Genomic DNA, 16,711 nt, shown 5'->3' with positions numbered 1-16,711 from the left:
CTATTTTGAATTTTGTGAAAATACTCCCAATTGCATAAATGCACAGAAATACATATACTCAGTAACAATCACCAAATAGCCTTTTCCCTTTTTCTGGTTTAAGAGACTCTCAGGCAAAAAAAGGAGGCCTCCATAGGTCTGGGGTCAGTAACTTGGTCAGGAAGCCTGCTTTCTCAAACTGATCCTTTCATTACCCCCTTGCTGGTCGGAGAAATAGCAGGAAAATGATGGTTTAAATTTGATTTTTATTTCTCCCTTCCCCCAAATTTCTGCCATCCTACAAACTCCACAAACTGCTTAGAAAAGGCATGGGAAAATGTCTTAGCAGTGGCTTTAGGTTGAGAAAGCTGTGCCACAGTCCAGAATCAGTTAAATTTCCTGAAAGAATCCAGATGTTGGCGCCATGATGGTTTTCTTAGTGGTGAGGGACAAGCCCTACTCTTGAGCCAAGCCACTGTAACTCCTGGAGTTCAGCTGTGGCTGTGTCGTGGCCCTCTTCAAGTGAAGGTTGGTTGGTTGAAAGGAACTTCAATGTGAACAAAAAGGGCAGAAACTAGTCCAGACTGCCTCAAATCAACCCTGCTATAGCTTCGGTTCTCCTAGGTAGTAGGTTTCAGAAGGAAAATACGAGTTTGCAGGTCATATGAAGGTCTGCTTATCCTATGATATCTCTAGTAACTCTGGCAATAACAGGACCAAAGTGTATCTGGACTTTGTGCAAGGTGTTTCAATGAATCTGGCAGTGCACCCTGGCTTTTACTGGACATCAAGCTGGTAAGGCTGGAAGGTTGTTCTCTTTGTGCTCAAGATTTTGTCCATCCTGAAGGAGAATCATTTTGGCGGGGAGTACTGAGTCGTCCAAATGCCACCACCTGTCAATCCACAGGGATGCCAAGCAGGTCACAGCTGACATCCCATAGCCGCCTTGCTATCGTCTCATTACGAGCTTGGGCAGAGACCCATGTCACATGGCAGTCACTGGAAGAGAAAAAGAGGGGTTTAAAGAACAGGGCTAAGAGTGGAGTCCATTCTCCACCTGGGGTAAGGAATATGACAGAAAAACAACCTAGGGATAACATGTTCTCTAGGCTCTTCACAAATCCAGTGTTTATCTCTTCATTCTCCAATCTTTACCCCAGAGAAAATGTAATTACATTTGAGATCTCACTAGACAATCTCTGATCAGAATGCTTTGTTTGATATAAATACGTATCATTTAGTCTTCATATTCCCCTTTGTATGTATATATTTAACTATAATATCAGTGCCTGCCTGATAGCTGTATATGTCCATCTTGTTCAAATAAATCTCAGGTCCATTCTTCAGGCCTTATACAGTGCCATGGAACTGAGATCCTGCTATTTACATTGGTCACATATGTTTGGAGTGGAAAACCCAAAAACAAAACACTTATTTCTGGTCTTCCTGCAGTTATAATTGTCCTTAAACTCGAAAAACAAAATCTGCTTCATAAATAACGAAAGAAGGAAAAGATGCTAGCAGAAATGAAATGGTATGCCTTCTGTTCACTGCTATAATTCTAATTGTTTTAGGTCCCTATTAAATGCAGAGGGGGATCTCAACTCTGCACTGCCCAGAAAATTTTCTCAAGATAATCCTTTTACTCATTTTTGTATTTTCTGTATCTAGTACATAGCAGGTATTCAATGAATGGTTTAAATGATTGAGTAAACAGATCAAAATCTTTGAAATCATGTGAAAAGTACTTTTAAAAATTATACTCTTTCAAGAAAACTGCTCCCTGGACATTCGAAGCAAATTCTGAAGGTGAAAAGGAGAGTTGATGAGTCTGAAATAACCACATGAGGCAAACTCCTAACACTATGTCCACTCAGACAGTGCCACTCAAAGTGTGGGCTGTGGGCTAGCAGCAGGAGCATTATCTGCGAACTTGTTAGAAATGCCAGTTCCTGGGCCCCACTCCAGATCTACTGAATCAGAATCTTTGGGGTTGAGGTCCAGGAATCTGTTTACAACCAGTTCTCCAGATGGTTAAGTGTAAGAAAATTTGAGAAATACCACTTAAAAAAACCTTTGCATTTCATAACCAAGCCATATATCTATATCTATTATCTATATCTATCGATCGATCTATCTATTAATATAGGGGGTGAAGGGATGGCAGGCAGGGGCCGGGGGAAGGAGATCCAGTGCTACTTCCCTAGACAGCAGAGGGTGAGAAACAAAACAGACTGAAGATCGTTGGCGCTTACCCAGGTCCAAAGAGAGCACTGAAGAGCCAGGCTTAGAGCAGTCAGAGGGCCCTGTCCCGCTGACTGGCTGCTATATTCTAAGCCTGGCTCTTCAGTCTACCCCCTGAACTTAGGAGTACCCCCTATTTTAATAAATTCCCTTCTTGCTTACATTAGCCAGAGTCCATTTCTGCTGCTTTGGGATCAAAGAACCCTAAGTTATACACATTATTTTGCCATGTCTGCTGTCTCTGTTAATGTCACCATCAATCTCCTAATAACTCAGGCTTGAACCCAGATCACCAAACCTGCCCTATCCCCTCACTCAATTGCTCATCAAGTGGTAAGAATTCTGCCTTTTCAGGTCCTCTCCCACTTAACCATTCTTTTCACTTTAATCGTCATTACCCTAAATCAGGCACTTATTACCTCTCACTTGGGATTCATTAAACGAAATCACCAGGGATGTTTTTCTAAAGCACAGACCAAATTATATCTCCCTCTAATGGAACAATTTCTGTGGCTCCTCTCTAAGTCTGACATTATAGCCTTTCATGATGACTGTCTACCTTTCCTTCAAATCTTAATTTATTTATAGCCTTTCCTCTATAATTTTGGGTTAGTTCCACAACATCTTGAAGGCAGGTTTAAAACATGTTAAGACTGTGATCTTATGTGTTATCTGGGATTTTCTTCAAAATAGTATGGGATGAGAAAAACATGGGACGGGTTAGTAAATGGGAATGGGGCAGGACCGGCCATGGGTTAATGGTTGTTGAGGGAGGATTATGGGTATGTGGGGATTCAACATACTGTTCTGTCTACTGTGCGTATTCAAAATTCTCTACAATAAAGTTTTAAAAGTCTTCATTTATTCAAGAGGGAGTCTACTGATACTATTTTCATCCTGAATACCATAGAGAAATACAGATTCAAATTCTTTTTAATGGAAAAAAATAGAACTAGGAGTCCAAAAGGGAACAACAACAACAACAAAACTGGACTGACATAACAAAATGTAGGAAGAAAAGAAACAACCAGAAAGCATAATCATCAGTATAAAAGATGGCACGAATAAAACCAAACCTAGCAGTTACCACATAAAAATGTGAATGCGTCCAATTTCCCTATTAAAAGGTACAAACCCTGGATACAAAAGCTTTGTTAAAGAATGTACTTTTAAGGGCCGGCTGAGTGGCTCAGTTGGTTAAGAGCTCGCTCAAGAGTTTGAGCTCTGAGCAACAGCGGTTCGAGTCAGCCCGAGCTGAGCAGCCATGAGCTGCCAACAGGTGGCAGGATGGCTCAGCTAAAAAAAAAAAAAAAAAAAAAAAGAATGTACTTTTAAAATTCTATCTTGAAAAACAGATACATTCATACCTGAAGTGATTCCCACTTAGACTCTCAAGCCCTTCTGTTAAGGCACAGTACAGGCTGGTCTGGGCTCCCTGCTGAGGGGTCTTGATGAAGAAGGAGAAAAGCCGCCACATCCATCTCATGAAACAGGAGTGCCGCACCAATTCGGATTTGACTGTGCCGGGGTGTACAGAATATGTCGTAACGCCAGAGCCTGATGAGGGAGCCATACAGAGAGGGGAAGACGGGATGTGATGTTGTTAAATGGCCAAAGAGAGCAGAGGACATAAATAAAAACTGCCCAGTTTCAAATCCCAGCTCTACCACCCATTGGTTGTGTGACCTTGGGCAAGCTCCTGATGTTGACTCAGTTTCCTCATTTGTACAACAGGGATGACCACAATACCTGCACATCACAGGATTGTTCTAAGGATTAAAAGAGTTCATATGTAAAAGAGCTTAGAATAGTGTCTGGTGCATGGCAAGTGTTAAATAGCACCTACACATGTGCTATTTCAGGTCCCCAATTCTTCGCTGGAAACCCTGGGGCCAGGAATGTTTTCAGATTTTTTTCTGATTCTCTCTCTGTATATATATATATATATATATATATATATATATATATATATACACACACACTGTCTATTACCTACTCTCCCTAGTACCGGTGAGATTTCGCTGCCCAGTGAGTTTTGCTGTTAAGATTATGAAAAAACTGAATTGTCAGGCTTTCGCGGATTTCACAAATTGCAGATAAAGGACTGTAGACCTGTACTATTTTTAACTCAATGTCTACTCTAGATGACCCATATTCTATATTCTAACCATGACGGCCTTCTCTCAGTTTCTCAAACTAAGCCCAGACCTTCATGTATTCTCTTCCTTCTACCTGGAATGTCTCTCAGCCATCTCACCCCACCCACATTGTAACCCATTTAACTTCTAATCATTCTCTAAGGCAGCGGGTCCTCAACCTTCCTAATGCCGCGGCCCCTTAATAGAGTCCCTCATGTTGTGGTGACTCCCAACCATAAAATTATTTTTGTTGCTACTCTATAACTGTAGTTTTGCTACTGTTGTGAATCGTAATGTAAATATCTTTTTGTTTTCCGATGGTCTTAGGCGACCCCTGTGAAAGGGTCGTTTGACCCCCAAAGGGGTAGCGACCCACAGGTTGAGAACCGCTGCTAAGGGCTCAGCTTGCAACCCACTTCCCCAGAGAAGTCTTCCCTGACCCCTCAGACTGAATAAGGTCCCTTCCAAATCCATTAAAGGTCCTTGTACTTCCCCTTTATAGCATTCACCACAATTATAATGAAACAACAAAAAGGAAACAATCTAGATGTTGTTAAGGAAATGGATAAACCAAGGCACATCTATATATACTATGAAATGCAATGTAACCAACAAAAGGAATGGGGTAAATCTCTACGTACTACATGGAAAGATCTCCAAGATACTGTGATGGAATTTCAGTTCCTTATGTATGAGATATACATATGTAAATGCCCAAGAAGATGATTGGAAAGGTGCACATCAAATTGTTGACAGTAGATTCTTGAGAGGGGAAAAGTATGAGGGGGAAAGAGGGGAATAAGTGAAGGGCGTTTTCACCTTTATACGTCCATATTATTTGAACTTTTTACAATGAAAATGCTTCATTACTAGACTGATTTTACATGAAACAGTTATATAAATACTTGATAATTATCTCCCCCCCCCCCACTGGATGTAAACCAAATCAAGGAAGGGACTGAACCTGTCCTGTGCACCAGTCCATCCCCAAGCCCCTGATCCAGTGCATAGGCTAGCACAGGCACTGCACACATGACTATTGAATGGTTGAATGGATCACTCTTCTGTCATGCCCAGATTTCTTTCATTGCACCACAGCAATTGCCCACCTAATCCTCACATCTATCAGGCTTCCTCACTCATGTATCGTCTGTTTTATTCTGATCCTCACAGCTGGGCCCATTTTTCCACCTCCAGGCCACTCTAGCTCACTAACCAAATCTTTGGGTAGTTTTCGCCATCCTGATCTGGATTCATCCTGAGCTGATAAATGTCATGCTCTGGGCATGGAGAGGGCATATGAACTGAGCTGACCCCCACCTTCCCTCCTTCCCAATCTCACACCTATCCACTTGGTTTGACGATCCTGTTCCAACAATGGGGCTCCTGTGTCTGATTCCTTGAGCTTGAATTCTACCTGCCTCAACCCTTAAGCAACTCCAATTGTCCACCCTGGATTTCCTTTGTCTTTACGGAAATCCAGAGTAGATGATGTAAAGGAACTCTATCTGTTGTGACTGGAGGTCCCTCTCCTCAAGCATATATTTCCCTCTTATTTGACCCTTGGCTGTTAGGGAGGACCCTCTCCCACCCCATAGTCCCAGCACTTGTTTTATCTTAATGGTTATATCTAGTGTCAGTTTAGGTCCCTCCCTTCTACTTAGTCTCACTATGAGTAAAAAACCTTGACTTGCTCATGAGGCCTGATGTAATTATGACGATAACCTGTGAAATAGTTCCATTTTACATATGAGGAAATGAGTCTTGAAAAGTTAAGTAACTTCCTGCAGGTCACACAGCTAGTAAGTGGTAAAGCCAAGCCCTCAGGCTCAAAGTCAGAGTTTCCCTTTCCTGCCAGCCATCTCCAACATTCAGTTGTGGACTGTTTACTAAAACTATACCCACTTATAGTCATAGAAGCAGGTCCTAGGCTCCAGAAAAGAGTTTCGTTTCCAGTGGCTGTTAGCTACTTCCCGACTCATGTTTCCACACTCCTGTCTTCTAAACCTACCTTTTAGCCTCCGGGCTAGTTCCTGGGTGAAGAGAATGTTGGCTAACTTGCTATGACAGTAGGCCAGACCTGCACTGTAGAATTTCTGGCCCTGGAGGTTATGGAAATTAATCCTTCCCAGGTGATGTGCTAAGGAAGACACATTCACTACCCTCGATGGGGCTGACTCCTTCAGCTTCTCCAGCAGCAGATGGGTCAGGAGGAAGTGACCTATAAGAAAAACTAGAATTAACAGAGTTCAGGGCCAATGCAAAGGTGAAGGGAGCAGTGGTGAGCAGGGCTCAGCTACGGGAAGCAGAGAACTCTGGAATAAGACTTTCTGCCTCATGATTCATGATCAACTACAGAACAAGTTCAGTGAGGGTTTAGGGAAATAGGAACAGTTAAAGACATGAAACATCCTTCTATGAGCTAGGTCTGGATTATCTAAATATGAACATGAAATCCTTTCTCATTCCAATTTGGATTAACATCACTCTTTAAGAGCAGGCGGCCTTTGTCTGATGCTGGCCACAGGGATTGCTACAAAGAAAGCGATACAACCCCCAATACAATTAGGCTGTTCAAAAATGCTCCAAAGTAAAGTGAATCTGATCACAGATTAAAATGTGAACAGAGGGCCAGCCGAGTGGCTCAGTTGGTTAAGAGCTGGCTTGGGACGCCAGAGGGCTCCAGTTCGGATCCCACATATGAGGGCCAGTGACACTGCCCTCTACAGCTAAGATGCTGAACAACAACACAACCTGGAGCTGGGCTGCCATGAGTCACCAGCAACAGGTGTAGGCTGCAGCCCCTGCTGCAGTGGGTTGCCATGGGCTACTGTGTGTAGCCAGCAGCCAGCGTGAGTGGCCAGCAGCCGCAGTGAGCGGCCGTCCAGAAGCCGGCAACTGATCTGCCTCACCCGGGAAGAGTGCAATGATGGTGCCAACTTGGGCCAGTGAAGCAACATCCTCCACACTAGACTGAAGAACAAAAGGACAGCAACTTGTCTGTTCCCTTCCCCAATTCCCCAATAAAAATCTTAAAAAAAAAAAGTGAGCAGAACCGCAAGTGGGCCTCAAGTTTATCCCTGAGCTTTCCGGCAGGACCCATGCTATTTATTATTTACTTAAAATCTATTATGGCCCAGAGGTCCAAACACACCCCAAAGAAGGCTCAGTCTGACCCCTAAGTTTTCCAAGAACCTTAGGTTCCCTCTAGCTTTGTGATGAGCCCAGATTTCTTACCCAAGTGGTTGACTCCTATGTGCATCTCAAAGCCGTCTGCTGTCTTAGAGTAGGGACACATCATCACTCCTGCGTTGTTGATCAAAATGTGGAGATGCTTTTCTTCTGCAGGGAAGAGGACATGGAGTGTGAGAGTGGCCAGCCATAGCTGTTACATCTTAGAAATCTGCCTCACACCCAGGCTTTGAACATGGGGATACAGGACTTCAATCTTTCCTCCATTTTCTCTTCATATTCATTCTGTATTGTTTTCATTGTAAGAATTTAGTCGAATCCTGCATACTTTTACTACAGGGCAAAATTCCATTTTACACTACCAAATGGCTTTTCTAACCTTTCCAATTCAGGAGATACTTACTGCTTCTGGGAAGTGTCCCATCCACCTCTTCCAACAGACAGACTTCCCAAGCTGAATGGGAATATTCCAAAGCAAGGAAAAAAAGGATGTTCTATATGCTTCCCCATCACTGGGATTCAGGGACCAAAAGAAATACTGGTTTTACCTCTGTTGCATCTGCCAACTTTCTCTCATGGTTCATTTTCTCATGTGTTTAGTAATTTCTGACTATAAGCTTCTTTCAGTGGGTGCTGTTTTTCTTGGAGACCCTGGGTTATGAGGAGATGAGCCTACAGAGTGCTCTTGGATTTGCTTTTCATGTGATACTACAGGGTTCGATGCTAATTTCTCAGCTCAAGATGCTTGCTCTATTTGGTGGTATGAGTGAATTTCCCCCCATGAATGATGCCAGCTGGAGGTTCTAATTTCTCGCAGATGACTCTATCCACCAAAATCCTGAAGAGATGATAAGCTTCTTTGTCATTTCTCTCAACTGGTGGCCTAGGCTTTTTAAGTGCCACGGACCAGATGGTCTTTTGTGAATCCCAACCTTATATGGAGCCTCAGATAGAGCTCCCCAGCTCTCCAGGGCCTGAGGCCTCACCTCCAGACCCTAAAACCCATGCATTCTGGTATTCCTGTGAGATTTTTGGCTTTAGTTCTTATGCACTGCTTTGACTTTTTTAATTTACTTTTTATTCCTGCCTCTTAAGGATTCCCCTTTGTTACTAATGAGTTCAGTTATGAATCAGAAGTTTTTGGTTGTATTTTATCTAGCATTTCTACATACTAGAGGGAGAGGGACCTTTTCCTTTTAGCTAAGTCTGTCATGTTGATCACAAGACAACAATACGGTCTCAGGTTCTACACTTACCTGCTAAGAAGTCCTTAGCAAAGGCTCGAATAGAGTTAGTATCAGCCAAGTCCAGTTTCCGCACCAGCACCTGTTGGTTCCCTGTCATGGTCTGGATCTCTCTGGCCACCAATTCCCCCTTTTGGACATCCCGGCAAGCTATATATACGCGGGCTCCTGTCAGCCAATGTACAAGAGACAAACTGTCAGCTCTGTTTTTGAGTGGGCATTATACACCTAATATTAATGTGGATTGTTATTTTCTACTGTTTTATTTATTTTACCCCTATTTCACAACAGAGGTTATCTGATGAGAAAATCAGGAAAGAAAAATAAATCAATAATATGCATTAAGTGTCCATTACATGTAGAGCATTGTACTAGGTTCAGACTAGCAAATCAGTGGGGCACTTGGAATGTTCTTGAATTCCAAGACTGAAAGGAAATAAGAATGATCATCACTGTGAGAGATAAAATGGCAGTAGCAGGAGGGAATTACAAGCAGATAAACTTGCCTCTTTGAGCCAGCTCTCTGGCTGTCTCTTTCCCGATGCCTGTGTTGGCACCAGTGACCACAGCTACCTTCCCAGGAAGCTGGATGGTGGATGTACACACCCCACTGGATAGCATTTTCCTACAGACAGAAAAGGAGAGCTCATTAGTGCTTCGTTCTCCTTGTCTCAGCCCGAGGTTCCCGCAACCTCCCTGTCTTTAGGTCCTAAGGATGAGGTTTGCTTTGATTCCTTCTACTGCTGTTCTTTCATAGTTTTAAGGAAGATTGGAGGAAAGAAAACAAATGTTTTCGGTGCTCACTCAAGAACAAAAGTGAGCTTATTATATGGGTGATAATAATTGCTTAGAGCTACTCCCTGCAGTGCAAAGACTGGATAAATATTTGATTAGCTAGGCACCTGGCTTCAGTTTCAGCTCTTACGAGGTCGGACAATTAAGTTCGCGAATTCATCCTAGAAAAAGTGGCACATACTTCATTGCTGAATATCACTATGGTCACCTTCGAAGTACTCCCCTTGGGAAGCTAGGCACTGATGCCAGTGCCTAGTCCACGCTTCAAAGCAATTTTTGGAACTTTTTTTCTGGAATGCTCATCAGAGCTGTCGTCGTATTACCCTTGATATCCTGAATGTTATCAAAATGTCTTCCTTTCAATATTTCCTTTATCTTCAGATAAAGAAAGAAGGCATTTGGGGCCAGATCAGGTGAGTAGGGAGGGTGTTCCAATACAGTTATTTGTTTACTGGCTAAAAGCTCCCTCACAGACAGTGCCGGGTTAGCTGGTGCATTGTCGTGATGCAAGAGCCATGAACTATTGGGGAAAAGTTTAGGTCTAACTTTTTCATGCAGCCTTTTCAGCACTTCCAAATAGTAAACTTGGTTAACTGTTTGTCTAGTTGGTACAAATTCATAATGAATAATCCCTCTGATATCAAAAAATGTTAGCAACATCGTTTCAACAAGTTCACAAACTTGTCAGACCTCATATGTCATCTGTCTGTAACTGGCACTTTATAACATTGATAAACAGGTAATCCAACAAAAATAAAAAGTTAACATATGAAAACTTGTAAACCTGGGGCAAAACAAACAGCAAAACACACACACACACACACACACACACTCACACACACACACACACTCTCTCTCTCTCTCTCTCTCTCTCTCTCTCTCTCTCTCTCTCTCTTAAAATTAAGATACCACAGCACCACTCCGTCTCAAACACATACACCCCGCCCCTCAGGAGGAAGTATGTCTCTTCAGTCACTGGTCCACCGTCACTACGGGTGATTGACTCAGAGCCAATCAGCAGGCTGCCTGTTTCGCAACTCGCTGCTGATTCTCTAGAGGCACTGGGCCAGCCATCGCCCGATGTGTCACCTGGTTAAGAGACCCCTGCTTTCATCCTCTCAGCCCCACCCCGAGACCCACCCAAGGGCATGACTCCTATCCCGATATTCCTGCTCGGAAGGCAGGATAGGGCTCATGATTAAACCCTTTCGTTTCTCTCCTTTACAACATCGCCCAAAAGAAAGAACGAATCTAACAATAACAAGAAAGCAAGCATTGGGCTGCAGATGTCACGATTCCCATTAAGGGGTTAGCTTCTTAAAGCAAAAAGTTGAATCGTTCCATTGTACTTTCAAGACTGGAAGCAAGAAGCTAGATAGGGCTGTTTGAAGGCGTGAGAGCTAAGGGGAAAAAAACAGTGTTGAGAGCCACACTGCATTTTAGGGTCTGAAAGCACCAAAGATGTAAAATTAAGTGTTTGAAGTGGCCTTGCTCGGGGTTCGCTGGAGCCGGAAGCAAGGGATGCTCAGATGAAAAAAATGGGATAGGAGAAACAAAACAGGATGCTCCGGTCTGCAACCCTTTCCCACCGCCTGCGGTTTCCAGTGGTGTCGCCCTCCCCGCATCCAGGGCAACCGGGCCTCGGCCTACTTGGAGGCCCCCACACCCCTAGCCTCCCCAGGGAGTTTTCCTTTTCCTGCTTTTGAAGGATACAGCTTCAGTAAGGGTTAATGGCCACCCCCCGACAACTTCTCAAGAGAAGGCATTACATTTGCACAGACCTGATTCGGGGTGCAGCGATGTACAGGAGAAAGGGAAGAAGGAGGAGCAGGACCCCAATCATCTGGCTGGGCGGCAGCTACGACGGTGCAGCAGCGTAGGGAGTTGCAGCAGCAGAAGGAAAAGCCCTAGAGGTGTTCACTAACTGTTGGCTTCCCTTCCCAGACACGCCCTAGTAAAGTACTACAGCCCAGCCGGGGAGCAAAGCCATCTGGGAAATGTAGTCCAAAGCTTGGCGCCCCCTAACCGGCAGTGAGCGTTCTGTTCGCCTGGAGAAGCTGAACCGTGCACCAGATACACAACAGATCCCAAACCATATAGGGTCTAGGGCCTTTGGGATCATCCAACCGGCTCTCCCACAGTCCTTCTGACCGAAATCTCCCTAGGCCTCTTTCTCCCAGTGTCTAAATCCAGACCCCTTTTTAGTTTTCCCCAATCATGGTTAGGCAGTTACCACATTGTTTCTCCTGGAGATCAAATATCGGCATCTGGGAAATGCTTTAAGGCCGATTTACACAGGAGAGGAGCGGTCGGACTCTTGACAGTTGGTAAGGCTGGGTGAGGGTGAGTGAGAATCCTTCCTCCTTAGGGATTCCTTCATCCAAAGGAGTGGAAGCAATTGGTCCCTGAAGCCACTACCAGGAGAATCACTTTTATTGTGTGAATTATAATGGTAACTATGATAATTTTCCTGTGTTTGACTATTAATTGATAATAGAATACAATTTCCTTGGTGACTTGGGTTAGTTATATTAACTCCCAGGGTCGTAATGAATTTCTCAGATTTAGCAGCACAGTTGTTTTTGTCAATTTATCAAAGTGTTTAATCCTGTCTTGAGTCAAAGCCATGAAAATTCTCTGGGAATAAGCAGGTTCCCTGTTCAGTCATTCCTTTCAGCTCTAACATCTGAGGCCTATCTGGTTTCCAGGGAGTGAAGGTGAGGGATGTTTAACTATTGGGTTGTCAGAAAAGTCACGACACATTTTTGCAACAAAAAACATAGAAAAAATACGTCATGACTTTTCCGACAACCCAATAGTTAACATGAGTATCTGTCTGTGATTCCTGACTACATATACTAATGTACTCTGGTTCTTTCTTCTGGATAATTCATTTCCATTTGATTGAAAGACACATGTTTCAAGATCAAATTTGAACCAGTATTTTATATCAATTGGAGAGGAGAGAATTCCTTCCCCTAATACAAGTTTCTACTTATTTAACATTACGTTATCTAATTTTGTCACATGCTCATTATTGTGTTACCTAATGTTTTGTGCAGGGTTTACACCTTTATTTTTTATTTTTTTTTATTATTATTATTTTTTTAGCTGAGCCATCCTGCTACCTGTTGGCAGCTCAGCGGCTGCTCAGCTTGGGCTGGACTCGAACTGCTGTTGCTCAGAGCTCAAACTCTTGAGCGAGCTCTTAACCAACTGAGCCACTCGGCCGGCCCTCAGGGTTTACACCTTTAATTGAAAGACTTTCACATGTTTTGTTCCTTATTCACTCATTCATTTGACAAATATTTATCGTAGTCCTACAGTGTACTACCCACTGTGCTGAGGTCCAGGCAGAAAATGACCTCTGCCCACTCAGAGCTTATAGCCTGTCAGGGAAAACCTTTAACAAGTGAATAAATCATGATGAAGGTTATGAAGGAAAAAAGAGAAAGCTTTGAGAGCTTATAGCAGGCGGCCCCTCCTGGTCTTGAGATCAGGAAAGGCCTCTTTGAGGAAATAATATTTGAGCTGAGGTCTGAGGGAAGGTCAGAATTAGTGGGCAAGCAACCTGACAGGCAAGAGCTCTGAGCAGAGGGAAGAGCCCACTTGAGGATTCAGAGTCAGATACAGCAGATGGTGCTGGAACAATGGGAAACACTGGTCTAGCTGGGACATGAGCCAGCGAGAGTGCCAGAAACGACAATCGTAGCCAAAGCTTATATAGTGTTTATTATGTGCTGGGCCCTGTCCCTTTATTCCCATAATAATTCTGAGATAGGTACTATAATTTCCTCTATTTTATAGACAAGGAAACTGAGGCAACAGTGAGGTTAAGTTGTTAGTCTAGGTCATAGTAGCAGAGCTGAGATTCATACTTAAGCAGGTAGTATCCAGGGTCTGTGCCCTTAACTATTGAGTAATGTTGCCAAAAGATGAGGCTTGAGAACTTTTCCCCCTACGTTGGCATGTTTGCACATCCACAGTGAATTCAAATACTGTGTGTTCTCTAACTGTTTGGACCCAGTCTAAAACATCTCCAATATCTCTGTCCCCTTACTCTCTGTCTCTTTTTTCTCAGTCCATTTTCAGGCTCATCTTCCTCTTTCCATCCCATAACGTTAGCATTTGTCTAAGCCCTCCTCTCTGTTTTCTGTCGCAGCCTCTCTAAGCAACTCCTCTGTTTGCCCATTTTCAGTTATCAGGTTTAACCAGTGGTTTTTAAACTGGATTCTATGGATGAAATGAGATTGTAGAGAAAGTGGAACGTTCATACACTGCTTTTGAGAATCTAACATGGTGGTATAATCATTTTGGAAAACAGTTTGGTAATTCCTCAAAAATGTAATATATTAAACATACACCTATCATATGATTCCTAGGTAATTTTCCAAGAGAAATGAAAGTTGATTCATACGAAGACTTGTATGTGAATGATCATCACATTGTACTCTTTAAATATCTTAAACAATTTTATTTGTTAATTATAACTCAATAAAGCTAAAAAAAAAAAGAAAGAAAGAGTAAGAAAAATGTCAGAAACTAGGGTTTATAGATAAAAGTGACCAGTGCAAAATGTTCAGTGACAGGGTAACAAAGTACTTTAAGAACAGGGCTGTTTAAAGTTCAGTTTTGTCATTTATGTTGCTAAGTTGTAAACCCTCTCCATCTTCCTAAACCTTCTTGGAAAGTCTACTACATACACAATGTAAGCCCCCAGGAAATTCACAGAAATTTTAGGGAGATTATTGGTCCTCCCAATAGATATAGGAAAGGGGACTAAGTCAACTGTATGTAAAGTCAAAAGATAAGGTGACTTCACTGGCATGAGGTTGCATCTTTATCATTAAAACATATCACAGGGGTTGGCTGGGTGGCTGAGTTGGTTAGAGTGCGAGCTCTGAGCAACAGGGTCGATGGTTAGATTCCCACATGGGCCAGTGAGCTGCGCCCGAGCTGAGCTGCAGCTGAACTGCCAACAGGTGGCAGGATGGCTGAGTTAGTGAGAGCACGTGCTCTTAACAAGGTTGCCAGTTCACCCCCGCAACTAGATTGAAAGAGGCGACTGGACTTGGAGCTGAGCTTGCGCCCTCCACAACTAAGATTGAAGGACAACAACTTGACTTGTAAGCCATAGGTTCTAAATTCACAAGGTACAAAAGGGTACACTCAGTGAAAAGCCTCCTATGCCTGTCTCCCTGTTCTCCTAGAAGCAACCATTGTTATTCCTTTCTTATCTTTTTTGAGATAGTCTATGCATATACAAATATGTCCATCTATTCCCTCCATTTTAAACAAATGCTAGCATATTATAAACACTGTTCTACTCCTTGTGTTTTCACCTAGTATGTCTCAAAGATTCTTCCATATCAATATGTTAAAAAAGTATATTATTTTTCACGGTGGTATAGTACTCATTGTGTGGCTGTACTATTGACAGACATTTAGAAGGTTTCCAAACTTTTGCTATTATACACAATGGTGCAATGACAACCTTATAAATATGTAGAAGTGGAATGTCCAGGTCAACAGGTACGTGTATAGCTTTATGAGATGTTACTACTCTTCTTTCTGGAAGCTGTAACAATCAACTCTCCCACTAGCAAATGTGTCATTATTTCTTTACCCTGTCATCAGCAGACTATATTATAGTCTTTTTGATCTTTGCCAGTCTGATAAGTGGCTCCCAGTGTAATTTTAATTTGTACCTGTCTTATTCTAAGTTAGATCGATGGGCCAATTATTTTTCCTTTTCTGTAAACTACTAGTTTAACTGAGTTATTCTTTTTTCCTTTTTTTTTTTTTTTAGTGATTGTAAGAGTTCTTTATATACCAAATAAATTACACTCTTGTCACAATACATGTTACGGATATACCACCCCCATCCCAGTTTCTCTTTTGTTTTGCCTTGTGTATAGTGGGTTTTGTCATGAAGATTTTATTTGTATTTTCTTTTTTCAATTTCTGGGTTTCCTATCTTATTAGAAAGGCCTTACCACTCTAAAATTATTTTAAAATTTGTCCAATGGGTCTTCTTAATACTTTAATGGTTTCATTTTCCATATTTATATCTTTAATCGCTTTGAAATTCTGGTGTAAAGAGTAAGGTAAGAATCAAGTTTATTTTTTTCCCAACTGGATACCAAGGTATTTATTAAATAATTAATCTACCCCTCCCCCAACACTGATTTGAAATGGTGTTTTTATCATATCTAAATTTCCATAAGCACTTGGGTCTATTTCTTGGTTTTCCATTCTGTTCTATTGATTTGTCTGACTATTCACCTGCCCATACCACACTATTTAAATTATTACAGCTTTGTAATATAGTTTAACATCTGGTAGAACTAATCAATCACTTGATGATAGTCTTTGGGTTATAATATTTAACATGTTTTTAAACAAACTATTCGTGTATTTCCATAATTCTAGATGCCTTATATGCCTTCTAATATCTTCTCCATGTTGCTCCAGAGCACTACATGCTGTGTGTTCCTAGGGTTCTCTGCCTCACAGACAACCTCAGGATAAACTAAGTGTAATCTCCACAAATACAGGGGATCTTGGATTTGATTCAGTAGAAATGGGGAGCCCAGAAGACATTAGTACAAAGGTACCTTCATTTGAGGTTATTAGATGTACTGTCCCTTGTGTGGTATAGCATTGTGTCTGTCCCTCTTTTTGACCTCTGCCCTGATTATATGGGATGGATAGGGAGGACTCTAAGCATAAAACACCAACAGAGCTTGTTTTTACATATAATCTCTGAGGTGTTGCAGACCCAGGGTCACCAAGTGTTCAGGGGAAAGGACTCTGTCCAATCAGTAGAACCGTGTTGGCCCAGTGGACATCAGCTTCTAGGAGGCACGCATTGTGGAGCTCCAGTAACAAGATGTCAGGGGCTTCCAGGACTTCCAGGTCTCTGCAGCTGACGTTACTGCAGGGAACTGGGCTAGAGTAGGAGAAGTGGAAAGAGATGGGAGAGGGAAACCTGGAAGCCAAGAGAGATTCTCCCTGAAGATTATCTGGTTACTCCTTGTTCTGTTTGTCAGGTCCATAGAATTCCCAAGAGGCAGGAACTCTGTCTTTGGAGTACTTGGCACAATGCCTGGGACCAAG

General features: G+C 42.5%; 1 protein-coding gene across 1 annotated transcript; it reads right to left on the bottom strand.

Moving 5' to 3' along the window:
* Positions 1 to 225: 225 nt before the first annotated feature.
* Positions 226 to 11,529, bottom strand: RDH11 (retinol dehydrogenase 11). The gene is made up of 7 exons (XM_019641268.1): positions 11,374 to 11,529; positions 9,304 to 9,422; positions 8,810 to 8,965; positions 7,599 to 7,703; positions 6,373 to 6,582; positions 3,591 to 3,780; positions 226 to 978 (listed from the first exon to the last, which is right to left on the bottom strand). The coding sequence occupies exons 1-7, from the start codon at positions 11,433 to 11,435 to the stop codon at positions 876 to 878; spliced, it is 945 nt and encodes a 314-aa protein (XP_019496813.1). The 5' UTR covers positions 11,436 to 11,529; the 3' UTR covers positions 226 to 875.
* Between the last annotated feature and the right edge of the window lie 5,182 nt (positions 11,530 to 16,711).

Source organism: Hipposideros armiger, unplaced genomic scaffold (assembly GCF_001890085.2).
Source record: "Hipposideros armiger isolate ML-2016 unplaced genomic scaffold, ASM189008v1 scaffold_59, whole genome shotgun sequence".
Taxonomy (NCBI): domain Eukaryota; kingdom Metazoa; phylum Chordata; class Mammalia; order Chiroptera; family Hipposideridae; genus Hipposideros; species Hipposideros armiger.
This window is presented reverse-complemented; position numbering and strand designations above follow the sequence as displayed.